Here is a 15,993-nt window from a genome sequence, read left to right on the forward strand (position 1 = left end):
AAGCTCACCTACAATGATGACCAATGAGTTACAAATCACATTGCTGGATTCATACACAATGCTAGTCTTTGTGCTACTTTCTCCTCCCATCTTTTAATAATAAATTATTATCATTATTGTTGTTTATTGGTTTAATCCTTTAATGGTTACTGGTTTTAAAGTTTGTAAGCCTCTAGATGAGATGGATGGCACATAAATCTAATAAATAATCCCAAATCAAAGAAATCACATTATGACTTATTGTGGAGTTAGTTGTACTTTGTTTTTCCAAGATTCCCAGAACAAACACACTGAATCCATGCCTGATCCAGAATGGGAAGGGTCTGTGAGAAATCGGCAAGCCAACAGTAAGGTGGGGTTGCAAGATGACCAACCCTTCATTTGAATGCAAATGTTTGGGAGTAGCCAGTTATCTTTGACATTAGGCAGATCCTCAGTCCACTGCTAGCCCAGCACCAGGGATCCTATTGTCAAGGATGAGTAGTAAAGAGACCTCCTGAGTCATCTGCAAAACCAGTCTAGGTTTAGGCTTGAAAAAGAGAAAGAGAGAGAGAGAGAGCAAGAAGAGGACGTGTGAAATCTGTGTGTGTCCCCCCCCAAGGAGCAGGATGCCTGGCCAAGAAGAAGTTAGGGGATGAACATCATCTATGTGAGTTATATTTTGGAAAAAGAAGCCAGGATGTATCCAGGTTCTGTCCGATGCAACAGCAGCAGCAACCTACCAGCACAAAACTTTCCTTCTGCTACACCTTATGTAGATTACATAGGATATCATCATCCCCAAAGTATGGAGAATCGTGGACAACCTTCAGGGACTTGGGGGGCACCTTATGGGCTGCCTAGGGAGGATTGGGGTGCTTATGGACCAGGAACCTCCAACCCCATAACCTCCACCCAGATCAACAGGTCTTCTCCTGGACAGGTCTCCTTCTCTTCTGCTGATTACAGTTCCCTGAATCCTGCTGGTTCTGTGACTTTACCTTCTCTGGACACCATGAATTCAGAGGCAAATTCCCCTCCCCTCAACCAGCGGCACAGCTCCTACGAATGGATGAGGAAAACGGTCCAATCTACTTCAACAGGTATGTTGTGACCTAAATTCTCCCTTTCCCTTCAATTACTTTCCTCCTGCTGGCCACTTTCTGAAGCCAAGGGACAGATTATCCCAACCTGAAAAGGGGTTTTCTTTCTCATCTTCTGATCGGGCTCTTGAGTCACAACTCTGATTTAAGGTCTCAATAATCTGATTCTCCAAGCAAAGGAGGGCATGGTGCATTCATAAAAAGGGCTCCTTTAAGGGGAAGGGTGCAAAAGGAAAAATGGGCTTGGCAGAGGCAGAAATTGATGTTTTAAAAAACTCTTCAGCTCCTGATACAAGATGAGGGATAGAATCGCTCTGGCACTGAGTGGGATCTGCTCCTGAAAAGGTTAGGATTTGCATATGTTGCTTATTAATGTTGGGTTGGCTTGAGGCTTGAATGCAAACCAGCTAAATAATCCTTCCAGCAGCATCCGATGAAGTGAGCTACTGCTCACAAATAAATCAGGAAAAAGTGGTAGCAGACTGATTTTGGATCTACTGTAGACCAACAGTTTTCCTCCTATACACAATACACATTACAATCTTCATCGAAGTCCTATTTATTTCAAAAGTGGGGGGGAGGCTTTGTGCTCTCTGAGCTTGGTTGTTTTCTTGCAGAGATTTCATTACCCAAATTAAGTAGCATTAGCAGCAGTGATGATGTTACTAGTAAACCTAGTTCAGAGAGCACCAAGGACCGTTCTTTTCAACCCTGAGCTACAAATATTCTCCTTTATTTCAGAGCTTCTTCCTCTAAATATCTGTGAATCTGCATCAGCCCTTTGCACTTGAAATCAACCCAGAAGGGTGAACTTTGCACCTTTTAAAACTTTTTGCATAACAGCAGAACCAAACTGGCATTTAATGGACAATGCTTGCATGCAATTCATTGCTCACCTGGGTTCATTTTCAGGGTAACCGCCATTAACATTTCAAATAGATGCCAAGGATAAAAGGAACTCTTGCTAGACCCCTCTTGGAATGCAGGGATCTAAGAAGCAGAAAATACCTTTGATCTCTTCATAGAGTACCTTCCAGAATCTTAATAACAATGGATTTAACAAGCGGGCAGGATAAACATTGCCCATGATTTTATAAAAGGCACCTCAGATAATCTGGAAAATTGTCTAGCTTGATGCTAAAGCAGAACAGGTATGAAAAAATTAGTTACAGCTGTATTAACACTAATATTTATATTGAACACTAATAGCTGTGGAGTTCTTGGTGCTGAGCTTGGTTGCTTGCAGATGTCTCCATAACACTCTACACATCTAGCAGCAATCTTCATATTACATGATACGCTAGATAAGATTTAGTCACAGTGGTAACTACTGTAGGCTGTAAACTGTAAACAAATCCAGTAAAATTTGTTGTGTGCCCCAAACTGTTTGGTGAGTTTATGGTTCAAAGTAGCGTGAGAACTACAATGCTCTGGTATTGTTAAATAAGTTTCAGCACAATTTGAGTTTTGTAAATTCACAGATTTTGACTAAATACAGTAAATATGACATTTCCTAAGATGCCTTGAACTACAGTATCCGGAATTCACAGCCTCCCTCATTTGGAAACTGACTGTAGTATTCTAGAGACATTTGAAGGAATTTGAAGTGGGGGGGAAGGTTTATCAAAGACTGTTTTATTCCCTGTGTCTTACTTGGTCTTGTCTCTCATCTCTAGTTTTTCAATTTGTGTTAAAATGATCTGCAAGCTTCCATTCTAGTTGTCTTGCTGTAAATCAGAGGTGTGGCAACTTTTAGATGTGTGGATTTGTGGGGCTGGACAATTTTGAGACTTGAGCTCCACACATCTTAAAGTTGCTAAGTTTGAAATACACTGTTGTAAAGCAATAAACTATGTCAGGATTATAAACAAAAACTGGCAATTTTCAAGGCAAATTAGTTTCTAACTAACCCTTTATAAATGAATATTTAAACGTATTTCTTGAGAGCTCCTGAATATAGAGGAAAGACAACTTACTTCAGGGAACTAACTCCCTGTTTTTAACAGTAGCTCTCTAGTTTCTCATATAAATCAAACAGGGTAAGATGGCAAGATCTGCAGATAAGAAGTAAAACCCTGATTTAAATTAAATTGTCAAAAGATGACTTATAGAAATCCCTAATACATTTAGCCTATTGATAGTGTCATAGATACATGGGTGAATGGATGAATGGACAGACAGACAGTAACATCTAGTTCACAACTTGCCTATATAACTTTCTTGACTTGGCCTCCTCTGGCCCTTTCAGAGGGCAAATCCCTGAATTTCCAGCTAGTATGGGTTTTATGGTTCTGAGAATTGCATCCAGAGGAGGCTGCAGAAGAAAATCTGGATTCACACAATGTTCAGCTAATCTAAAATAGGGTTGGATAGGTTGTGGTAGCATTTGGGGAACTCAATCTTTCTGTTAGCATCTTGTTTGAATAATTTCCTTGAAGATAAAGATGGTTTGTTTGGCTGTGCCCATATGATGTGAAGAGTGCGGTTGTGCTTTGTTAACCTGGGTTTAGCATGGTGTAAAGCTATAACTCCCATTGGTGGCTGGTGAAACTGGTGGGCCACATCTTTGAAAGGCACTAGATGGGAGGTCTAACCAAATAAGGATTTATTTCCTTGTGCATCTGGAGGCTCAACTTTTGTGTTGCAGCAGACAGAGAAATGCTTTGAATAAGAATGTTACAAGACCAGAGAGACAGTTGCTTCTCCAGTCATTTCTGGAATACTGGGAAACGTCCTCCATACGGACCCAAGTAAATGCAGTGTGGTCCTGTTTCATCATATAAAATCCAAGGGATTAGTAGTCATGCTTAGTCCCACAGCTAATTCTAGTGAAGCTCTAACCTACCTGGACCAGAAACCTTCCCTTCAGGCTCTGCCCTCCACCACAACAAGTGGGTTCACAAGTAGAACACATCCTTTCCTTTCTTCTAGGATTCTAAGCTCTACCATCTTCATCTGTGGATGTTATGCTTGTTAACCATTGCTCAAGCCCACTTGTCCATCCTTCATGAATAGGTAGAATGTTTTTCCAAAGCCTTCCTGAATGAACTATTGTGGGAATAAGGCCCAAAAGCTAGAGACATGGCTGCCCAAAAATTGCTTTGACAATTCATCCCAGTCTTAATATACAAAAGAGCAAGGCAAACAACACCATTTTGTGGACCTCTGTCATAGCCCAGACTGGGTTTGTTTTTCTAAACTAAAAAAAAGTGCTTTTCAGAGAAGAAGGGCTGATTCCATATCTGGGATCCTTCCACTGCTCTTCTCTAAGTGTGCCTCCCTCTCTTCTTTTTGGGAGAGAAAGAATGCACATTTTGACATAACATTGGTTGGCTTCATGCATTCTGCTAAGCAGGAATATGGTTTGCTTGGTTTAGGCTGTGTATGTTGCTAAAAGGCTATGGTTTATTCAATAAACCATATAAAATACATAATTTTTATGGCAATTCTCATGGGGACCTTTAACATAAGGTAATGTTTTGATGGCAATACAGACTTTTCAAGGATGGCAAAACACCTTGGAAGTAATTTGTGGTTTGGAGATGGACCATAAAGTCCCTTCTATAGTTGCTGATGCTTACATGGCAGATGGCCAAACTTTGTGGAGTCATTCAGTTGCTTCTGAAGGCTTATTTAGCGCCCACAATGCCAGCTGCTCCACTGTGAAGACAGATGTTAGATTCAAAACTTTCAGACTGACTTCCACTGAGGTAAGCTGCCAATTACCAAACACTGTTGACCTGCCCACAGACAGACTTTTTTTGGAGCAAAAAATATTTAGGCAAAGAAACAGTTAAGAAACAGACTGAAGGGCCATCACAAATATTAGCTCCTGCTTTTTATCATCATATTTTGTCATTGGTACTCTCAGGGCCATTCGGGTGGGAACAGTGAGAACCAAGCCCCCCCCCCCCCAAAGAAAGTCCCATCTAACATACACTTCCATATTTGAAATGATTAGATGGACAATGCTTCTCATACAAAGTAGCAAAATACCATAAATCACGAGTTATACATGAGTTCAAGACTTTTTCTGGGCCACTGACTATAATGGACCAAAACAAAGGAGGAGGGGAAGAAGCACCTGAGGGCAAGACAAGTAACGGATGGAAGATTATCAAGGGGAGAACCAACCTGAAACTAAGAAGAAATGTCCCAATAGTGAGAACAACTGATCAGCGGAATGACTTGCCTTCAGAAGTTGTGGTTGCTGCATCACTGGAGGTTTTTTAGCAAGAGTTTGGAGAGCCATTTGTCTGGAATGGTCTAGGGGACCTCCAGGGTCCCTTCCAAGTCTGCTATTCTCAAGAACAGGCAGCAAGGCAGTGAGATAAGTTGAGAAGGTTTGCTCACTGTTAACATGGGGTAAGTGTAGGGTTAGAGTTAGGGTAAGTATAGAGCACATTTAGGCAAGCAAAGGTCTTGAGTCTTGAGTCAAGCTTTTCCTCAAATTCTTTGTTTGCTCTCTCCCACCCTCAAATTCATCAGAGCAGCCTACACATTTAAACAGAAACAAACACAACTTCATGATGCTACCCCATCTTGATCTTGTTCGGACTTGTCTTTGGATCGTTCCCAGCGACACCTGTTTTCCCCTCGGTTGTTTTTTCTCAGTAGCTCCAGGTGCATCCAAAGCTGTAGAAAGGAGGTAAAAAGTTTGCTCTCTAGTAAAGTAACCTGGATTGGTAAAACCAATAAATTCTCTGAACGATCAGTTTTGGTGCAGAAATCATTCCCACGTCCATCTTGGACCAGGCATGGAATTGGACAACAAGTAGCTCCATCGGTTATTTACAGGAACGGGAGATGAAGAATGTTCAGTACACAACTTACGAATACAACTGAGCCCAAAATTTATATTGTTAAGTGAGATATTTGTTAAGTGAGTTTTGCCCTGTTTTATGACGTTTTTTTGCCAAATTTGTTAAATGAATCAGTGCCGTTGTTAAATTAGAAACATGGTTGTTAAGTGAATCCGGCTTCCACATTGACTTTGCTTATTAGAAGGTAGCAAAAGATGACACTGGGACGCTGCAACCATGATAAATGTGAGTCAGTTGTCAAACATCCAAATGTAAATCACATTGCATGCAATTTGATGCTGCAATGGTCATAAGAGTGAAAAATGGTCATAAATCACTTTTTTCAGTGCCGTTGTAACTCTGAACGGTCACTAAGCAAACTGTTGTAAATCAAGGACTACCTGTACTTCTAGGTAAATCACCCACTAGTATCACTATTCATGGAACATCTGTTTATAATTATGAATATAGCAATTTATTCATTCAAATCAAACCTCTGTTAATAATCTTAGGTAAAGGTAAAGGTTCCCCTGCACGTATGTGCTAGTCGTTCCCGACTCTAGGGGGCGGTGCTCATCTCCGTTTCAAAGCTGAAGAGCCAGTGCTGTCCGAAGACGTCTCCGTGGTCATGTGGCCGGCATGAATAAATGCCAAAGGCACACGGAACGCTGTTACCTTCCCACCAAAGGTGGTCCCTATTTCTCTACTTGCATTTTTTACATGCTTTCGAACTGCTAGGTTGGCAGAAGCTGGGACAAGTAACAGGAGCTCACTCCATTACGCGGCTCTAGGGATTCAACAAGCTCAGCGTCTTAGCCTCTGAGCCACCTGTTAATAATCTTAGACCAGAATAAAGATAGTCATTCATTGGACTGGCACATTGTGGATTAAGAAGAAGATGACTGATGGTGGACAAGGTTTCCTATCTAACTGAAGAAACGTGAATTAGGGGTTGGATTTTCCTGGGAGGGCAAAACCAATAAGCTTAAGGGTTGGCTACAGCTCAGATATGGTTCTATGATCCATTTATATATTTTAATTTCAATGGGAAATTCTATTTTAAGCCCGTAAGAGTGGGCCTATGAGATAGGCTCAGCACAGAGGGACTGCCTCAACATTGCCCACTGAGATCCCGTGCCTGAAAGTGGACTTGAACTCTGCCCCAACCCCTGAACCATTATTCCACATTGGAGTATTAATAAACAAGACTTCTCTGAACTGGTGTCTTCCAGATGTGTTGGACTACAATCCCAGAAACCTCAGTCAGCATTGCAGATCTATGAATCCTGAGCATTGCAGTCTGACTCTTAGCTGGGGAAGCTTCTGTGAGTCCACTGAAATCTTTCCTACACTGTCACCATATGCAAAGTTGTGCATTCACAGTTTTGGAAATTTCTCCTAACGCAGATAGATGAACTCTTCACAAAGCAGGCTATAATGCATGAAGAACATTTAAAGGCCTTAGGAGAAAAGGGGGGGGGCAGTTTTTAGCAACAGCACTTTCACAACTTAAATCCATGTTCTCTGGCATGGTATCCTCCTCCAGCATGGATGGCGATTTGATTTCTGTCTTTCATAATTCATTCAAAATCTCTGGAACTGGCCAGGTGAACAATACCGAACAGTCAATCCTTTGAGTAGGAATCTTTTCTCATATGCCTAAGAAAACATCCAGCCAGATACCTGCCTGATTCAACTTCAACAAGAATCTTTTCCTGCCCCCTGGATTAAGTCATAGCCTTTAAAAGGAGCTTCTAGATTTAGTCTGGGTCATAGAATAGATGTGATTAGACAGACACGATTTGTCTCTTCATTGTCTTAGCTGTTGGTTTAAGAACCTTCAAGCCACCAAATCTGGATTCACAAAACACTCAGCCAAAGGCAAACAAAACTCTGTGATGTGAAATCCCAGTCATTTAAAATGAGAGACAATGGATAGAACAGAACAGAACAGAACAGAATAGAACAGAATAGAATAGAACTTTGTGTTAAAAAAATAAATGCCAAATTTGTTATTTGTACCTTGGAGCTCATAATCTTAACCAATAGTATTTTATCAGACATAGCCCTGGGATATTTTGCACACAAATTAAAGCATAGGTTCTACCATTACTGTATTGCAGTCCTATATTTGAGTATTTGTGATCCCTTACTTTTTAATTTTGGGGTTAGTATCTTGTATCTACAGTAGATAAAATATGGAATAACAAATGAAAAATGAACAGAACAGTATATGCTGCAAGAAAATCCACATTCAGATCTTATTCTAATGATTTTAGAACTCTCTAAATAAATGGATTCCATGCAAAATTGGGTTTAAAATTCAGTGTGTCCTATCTGTTGTCAAATCTTGAGATAAGTTTCTAAAACAACATGAACACACCAAAACACCAGACACTTTTTGATTGCCAGGCAATCCTGGCCAACACACAGTTTAAAAATTCATGGATACAATTTTATAGAGTACTAGGATTTCATGAATATATTACCAATCATTTAAGATTGAAAGTAAAAGCTAGAGTGAGAAGGAAATATCCAACTGAGGTAATTTTGATTTGGTATATTTTAAATCCTTTAAAACATTCCTCAGTTTAAATAAAAATTTCCAAGACCTCATACTATTCATAGATACACAGCAAAAGTTATCACAATTACAAACTAATTACTGAGGAAACCAGAGCAAACTAAAAACCATAATTTGCAATCAGGTGTTCAAAAACATTAAAAAGGAGCCTAAAGGGCAGTAATTAAAGGATGCATTAAAATGTCTTTGATAACTACAAGATATGATTCAACCAGTTAAATGTCTCTGCTAAGCCAATTCCAGAGCAAAAAAGGCCATAACTGAAAAACAGGGATATCTGAAAGATTAATCTTAGGCTTAAGTTTAAAAAGTCAAGATGGTGATGATGATTGAAATCCTGCCTTGTAAATGAGGAGTTTGGGCTGTGATCATGCAATTGCAGTTGCCATCTTGACTGCTTTGAGCCTTCAGGTTGCTCCTGCTGAAAGGGCCCTTAGTCCAGTCTCTACCTACAGCATCTTGCTTCTGAAGACCCTCTGAAGAAATGTCCAGGGAGGGAGGGATTCCATACAAGTCTTTGCTCATTCGTTTATTCATGTCTTATATTTCTGTTCAGCTTTCCTTCAAGCAGCTCAAAAAGCTTAGAAGACTTCATTTTTTTCCCAATAGCAACAATTCTGAGAGGTGTTTTGGGTTGACTTGCTTAAAAGTCACCAAATATATTTTCATGGATGAGAATAGAAGTCTCCACTTAGACCTGGCCCAGTGCCTTCACTCCTATACCACACTGTCTTTATGGTTTCTCTTAGCAGCAGAGAGACAACCAGTGGTATTGTTCAACAGTCAAGGTGTCCTCACTTGGCAGCTGTTAGATGAGACAATGGTAACTTCCATGGAGCTTTAATACTTACAACACAAAGACCTCAAACAGGGACTTCATTCTGTATTGCTTCTATGGATCAAATGGAGTTGGTGCCCCTTGTCTATGTTACAACTCAGGAATAAGAGATAAAGCAACCATCTTATTATTTAGCATTACAAATGCATATGATGCTGGAAGAAGTGGTATAAATAAAACAATGTTGCCCTATCAGGAATGAGACTCATCAAAATGTAGAGAATCATGAACTGAGAGAAGGATTATGAAGATCATGAAACAAAACGCTGAGTCCCATATGTAAGCTTTCTTTCAGAAAAAATAAAAATGAAAGATGCAAAGCCTAAACTACATTTGGAGTAGGAGGTTAAAAGAAAGTTTCGCTAGATTGAAATATTACCATCGGAATCCTTTTATCAACATTGACTAAGTGATGAATGGAAGATACCCCAACAGCCTTCTTAAAATTTGTACCTTCTGGGATTATAGAAATTTTTTAAATAAAATTTTAATAAAGGAGAGCATTTGTTGAAATGAGAAATCCTTGGTGCTCTCTGAGTTTGGTTGTTTTCTTGCAGATGATTCATTACTCAAACTAGCTAACATCATCAATGCTCAAATAATGTTACCTAGTTTGGGTAATGAAATGTCTGCGAGACAACCAAGCTCAGAGCGCACCAAAGACCCCTGAGAAAAAGTATTCTCAGTTCCTTTCAAAATCTTGTCTAAGCTAAGCTTCCTCAACCTGGCACCCTTCAGATGTTAGAATCACTGTGTCCCTCATTCTCAGTTGCCTTCAAGACCTTTTCTCATTTGGCTTCCTCTTTCCACTTGGGGGGTTCTCCAGGGAAGCTGAGATAGAAATCTTCTCCCTCGTGGAGCCCACCTAGAAGACGCCAGGCTGGGGAAGGCTGTTGGTGAACCTCTTCTCTAACCCTTTGAAGCTCCTTCGCCTGGATGGAACTGGAAAGGGATGGAATTTCCAAACAGGGAGGCAGAGCTCAGCTGTTTTTATTATCTGGCTGAATTTGCAGACATGGACAAATTCACAGATTCCTGTGACCAGGAAGATGCCGGCTGATGCAAAACAGGAGCTAGGCTCAAGCAGAGAAGACAGGGAAAACCAGGAGCAATTTGAATGCTAATTTATTTTCTTGATAAACTAGTTGTGAGGTTCAGGAGCCTCGTCCTGCTCCTCCTCGTCCCTTGATTCCATTGTCTTGAGTCCAGGGGCTGGTTTGCCATATCAAGCAACAGACCCTATTTTGACACTTTTGGGGGGCGGTGAGGGGGGCTTTGATATGCATCCTGGCTTCTGCTCCTTTTCTTTAGCAGTTATATTGCCGGAAAGACTGATGATTTTCACAGCAAATAAAGAGGCCCTCTCTGGGCTTTTATTGTGCTCCCAAAAAATGCCTTGTGAATTTTATGACCAAGGGGAAACTTCTACCCCCCTCCCCAAGAGCAAGACTGCTAGAATAACTTGAGTATCCTTAAAACAGGTCCTGGTTTTAAAACACCTGGCGAGTTGTTTTGTTCAGAGTCAACAACCTGATTCTCTTTGATTACAAAAGACCCCTTTAAATGGGTCTTCCACCATCCCTTTAGCACATCCCCATTACACATTCCAGTCCAGGGCACCCACCCTTCTTCCCTACTTCTAACATCTCATTTTTAAAAAAAAAAAAAAGTCTATTCTTTTTAGCCTTCATATACTCTCATATTCTATTTCCCACCCTCTGTTTCAATGGCTGTCTGGTTCATCTTTTAAAATGAAGAGCTTTAAGAAAGAAAAGGAGAAAAGGACGTTGATCCACTTCATGGTGAAAGCTGCAGCTTGAAAAGCAGCAGGTGGAACCTTTTCAAATCGGGCTTCAGGAGTTTGAAAACAGCCACATACTTAATTTTATAAGTCTCTGAGCATCACAATTCTAAACAGCAGCAAAAATGCATGACCCAGAGGATGGGAGATTTTAGTGTTAAAGATAGCTTAAAGAGAAATTATTCAGGAAATTATTTTCCATAAGGAAAGGCTTTCTAAAAATGAAGTTTCAATTTAGACTTTTGGGAAATTCAAATTTTTTTAGTGAGAACGATAAGCCCTTTAGCTTTTTGGAGTAAAAACTCAGTTCCTTAAATTATATTTTTGAGGGGAAATTCCAACTAACTTCTCTGAAATGTGCCAAGCATACATAGGATTCAAAATTAGAACATTCCCCATCTTGACAATTTCTGCAAATTTCCAGTTAGATGGGACCTTAAAAGTTGCAGTTCTACTGCATCTGGAGGTCTCAATATCCCTGATTCATGGCAAGAAAGTCACATCATCACACAAATGTCATTTGTGCATGTTATTTGTGCAATCTTGTCATGATATACGTGATATCTGTCTAATGTCCAAACAGAAGAAGGCTATTTCAGTGGCAGATCATTTCTGCTGCTTTGTGAAATTTAATGAAACCAAATTTAAGCCCTTAAAATGCTATTGGTTCAGTCATTGTCCTCAAAGGTTAAAGCTTTATTTCTCTTTCCAAAAATATATTTGTAATTTTGACATAGGGACCAAATAGAATTCCTATAAATACAGTCCTTCAAACTAAGGTTTGCATCTATTGTCAGAAGGCAGGAATTTTGCCAAGTTCTTTAAGCAAGAAATCCTAACTCTTCCTTTACCTTTTGGTCTCTGATTAGCTAGATCACCCTGTGTACAGCTCCAACAAGCATGAAAAATAAATCCAATTGCAAGAGGTTAGTGGCAATTATTCTAAAGCAGAGTTTCTCAATATTAATAACTTTAAGATGTATAAACTTCAACTCCCAGAATTAGGAAAGTTCCTGAGGTTGAGAAAGGAGAATTCCTTCTTATTCCTACAGTTTCCAACACTCAACCATACGCTTTGATCTCAAAAAGCTAAACAGGTGATCACTAGAAAATCCTAGGGTTATAGCCTAATGGAGAAGTTTCAAAAATCCGGGACGATTCCTTATTATTGCCAAGAAAAATACATTGGTATTTCCATCAAGTCATCAGGGCCAACCTCCACTTGATAGTAACTTGTTGTGGGGTTTTTTTTAAGTCCCCTGTAAGCAAACAAAGGGAAATCTCAGAAGCATAAGCTTCATTCCTACAAACATTCAGTGTGCTGGCAAGGTCATTGAGTGACCAAAAGGTTCTGGTCAAATAGCTTGCTGTGGTTTTTTTGCATTACGTATTTCTGGGTGGACCCTTTGGGTATTTTGGACTGTCATTCCCATACACCATACTGATTGAACGGGTTGAAAATACAGGTACCCCTCAACTTACAACCACAACCGAGCCCAAAATTTATGCTGAGAAATTTTGTTAGGTGAGTTTTGCCCAATTTTACGACTTTTCTTGGCACATTTGTTAAGTGAATCACCACATTTGTTAAATCAGTAACCCGGTTGTTAAGCGAATCTGGCTTCGCCGTGGACTTTGCTTGTCAGGAGGTCGCAAAAGGGGATCACGTGACCCCGGGGCACTGCAACCATCATAATCATGAGCCAGCTGCCAAACATCCAAATGTAAATCACGTGACCACGGGGATGATACAATGGTCATAAGTGTGAAAAATGGTCATGAGTCACTTTTTTCAGTGCCGTTGTAACTTTGAACGGTCTCTAAATAAACTGTTGTAAGTTGAGGACTACCTGTATGGCCTACCACTTCTGAAGTTGATCAGCTGGAGAAAGGCTACCATTAAGTCAAGAGACAAAGGTGCCCTTCAAGTTTACTGGGAAATGACATATTTTTACAGGCCAGGAACAGATCCATGCATGGCTAATATTTCCAACACAAAATGTCTTCCCACCTAAATTCTGATGCCCTTGCAATAATTGCTCTTAGCAACAATCGACTTCTTTCCTGTCTGCAGAAGCCTGCCACAATCAATGCAGGTCAACTAGGAAATGTTTTTGCAAGCTTTAGCTCTTTTAGAAGTTATGGGTGAAGGTGCCTGTAGAGCAAAACCAAAATATGCTTGAATACACATGCCTTCTTATTCCCGACCCAGCCAGCGTGATTATGTGCACACTTCGAAAATAATTGAACGGAATTTTGATTCTTGTGCAACTGTAGTATCTCTCTGCTATTTCTTAAGGCAATCTGACTTTTCCAAGAATTCTCATGGGCCTGAAAAATAACTGCCTCTGTTTTAAGGAACCAACTCATCCCATGAATTTCACTTTTATTTTTGTAGGCTTGCACAAAAGCTAAAACCGAAGAAGTGCTTTAATGAATAACAGTGAGATGCTGGGTTCACACAAAGTCTAAAGTACTTCTTCCAAATCATTTTTGAAGCATAAGAATTAGACCAGAGGTGCTTTGTAAATACTAGTACTATTTATATTGGAATTGGAATATTCTTTATTGGCCAAGTGTGATTGAGCACACAAGGAATTTGTCTCCAATGTATAAACGCTTAGTGTACATACATTACACTTATATACAGTACATTTAATATTAATTTTTTGTAAATGGTATTATTTTAGTTCTGCTTGGAAGACAGGCTTAGCAAAAGTAGTGCTGGCATTTTCCAGCATATTTGCATCTTCTTCTTCATTTGGTTTAGCCAAAGCCTGATTAGACAGGTCTAAGATTTCAGGAGCAAATGCAAACTTTTCTTACTTTCTTTTTCAACAGGTAAAACAAGAACAAGAGAGAAGTACCGTGTGGTGTACACAGATCATCAGAGGTTAGAACTAGAGAAGGAGTTTCATTACAACCGATATATCACCATCCGAAGGAAGTCTGAACTTGCTGCAAACCTGAGACTTTCTGAGAGACAGGTAGATCCTCAGTTACCTGCATAGGGCAGGATTTCTGGCCAGTTCAGAGCAGAGGACCAGTTGGGTGGTGGGAAAACATAGAGAGAATATCTCAGGTGCTGCCTGAGCTTGGTGATTTTCTTGTAGATGTGCCTGCTAGCACTGATGATGTCACCTAGTTGGGTAATGAAATGTCAGCAAACTAACAATCTCAAAGACCACCAAGGACCCCACAGGTTAACTCTGAGCTACAAATATTCTCTTCTATCAGGACCTTTGCAAATTCAAGGCAATCCATGCTTTTCCTGTGGTCCCTTTTATAGATAAATGACTGAAAGAAGATTAAACCTGTGCTTAGTGTCCCAAGGAAAGGTGGCACCCCAGAGATATTTCCTCTAGCTGTCACGCCCTTTACTGTTTTACGGCTACACTGAACTTTTGTTAACTTTTTTTGTAATTGTTCTTATTTGCTGCATTAGACTTTAATCTTCATTATTATTAAAAAAAAAACTTTTTTTGGCCCAATGCAGAGATAAAGTTAAAAAACTTGGCTTACAGGTGGCATCAGATGTCACATTTGTTTCTCATCTTATGCTGTGGAGGTTTTGCTTCCCTTGAGCACCAATGTTGGGCTATGCTTAGGGCACCTGTTGGCCTTAATGCAGCCCTGATAGAAAGTGTAATTATTGATTGGATTAGAATGTATTAGTATTCCCCCATACTCATCAAGGGTTTGGTCACTCAGATTTTGAAAACCTCCTTTCAACAAGCAACGTCAATGGAGAGGCTAGATTCATTTAACAACTGTGCAACTAACTTAGCACCAGGTCATAAAATGGGGCAAAAGTCACTTGACAAATGTCTCCCATAGCAGCAGAAAGTTTGGGCTCATCTGTGGTCTTAAATCAAAGTCTACCTGTATCTCTCTGCAGGGACTTCTTTGGGTGATGTGCTCCATAACATCATCCTTGACTTACCTCCTAGGGGCTAGTTTCACTAAGGGGTGTTGGGTCAAAGAATAAAACAGAAATCATAGAATAACAGAACTGGAAGGGACCTTGGAGGTCTTCTAGTCCAACCCCCTGCTCAAGCAGGAGACTCTCTACCATTCCAGACAAATGGTTGTCCAGTCTCTTCTTAAAAGCCTCCAGTGATGGAGCACTCACAACTTTTGAAGGCAAACTGTTCTGCTGGTTGATTGTTTTCACTGTCCAGAAATTTGTCCTTAGTTCTAAATTGCTTCTGTCCTTGATTATTTTCTATCCCTTGTTCCTTGCCTTCTGTTTTGGTGCTTTGGAAAATAGATACGTGTCACCCCAGTCTCCCACCCCACCCCAGTTTCACTAGTCTAGACACACCCAATTCCTACAACCGTTCTTCGCCTCCAGCCCCCTAATAATCTGTGTTGCTCTTCTGTGCACTCTTTCCAGAGTCTCTGCATCTTTTTTATATAGTGGTGGCCAAAACTGAATGCCAAGTGGGGTTTTACTAAGGCTTTATAAAGCGGTTCTAACATTTCATGTGATCTTGATTCTATTCCTCTGTTAATGCAGCCTAGGATTGCTTTAGACTTTGCTCATCTTTAAGGCTCCCAATGCAAAGTGATAGAAACTCTTTTTACCCCCTTCCTCTGTTTTGCTCTTGCAGGTGAAAATCTGGTTCCAAAATCGCAGAGCCAAAGAAAGGAAACTAATGAAGAAGAAAATGACCAGTTTTGATGGCGGCAGCCTCAGCTCCATCCAGAGTGACTCTGGTTCCATGAGCCCTATTCCAGTTCATGACCCACAGACTCACTCAGAAATGGCTGGCACTTTGTTTCCACCACCACCGCCTCCCCCTCCCCCACCCCCTCCTCCTCCTCTTTCCATGAATGGTCTTCAGCACAATGGAACAATTACACGAGTTGTGGTCTCTCAGTGA

General features: G+C 40.3%; 1 protein-coding gene across 1 annotated transcript; it reads left to right on the top strand.

Annotated features, from left to right (window-relative positions):
* Positions 1–649: 649 nt before the first annotated feature.
* CDX4 (caudal type homeobox 4) lies at positions 650–15,993 on the top strand. Its single transcript, XM_058196991.1, has 3 exons — positions 650–1,082; positions 13,949–14,094; positions 15,721–15,993. The coding sequence occupies exons 1-3, from the start codon at positions 680–682 to the stop codon at positions 15,991–15,993; spliced, it is 822 nt and encodes a 273-aa protein (XP_058052974.1). The 5' UTR covers positions 650–679.

This window comes from Ahaetulla prasina, chromosome 11, assembly GCF_028640845.1.
Source record: "Ahaetulla prasina isolate Xishuangbanna chromosome 11, ASM2864084v1, whole genome shotgun sequence".
Classification (NCBI taxonomy): domain Eukaryota; kingdom Metazoa; phylum Chordata; class Lepidosauria; order Squamata; family Colubridae; genus Ahaetulla; species Ahaetulla prasina.

Excerpts from the sequence above, each read along its gene's own strand:
- CDX4 (XM_058196991.1), top strand. The coding sequence starts at position 680 with ATGTATCCAGGTTCTGTCCGATGCAACAGCAGCAGCAACCTACCAGCA. Across the intron at positions 1,083-13,948 it reads GGTCCAATCTACTTCAACAG|GTAAAACAAGAACAAGAGAG; the intron begins GTATGTTGTGAC and ends CTTTTTCAACAG. Across the intron at positions 14,095-15,720 it reads TGAGACTTTCTGAGAGACAG|GTGAAAATCTGGTTCCAAAA; the intron begins GTAGATCCTCAG and ends TTGCTCTTGCAG.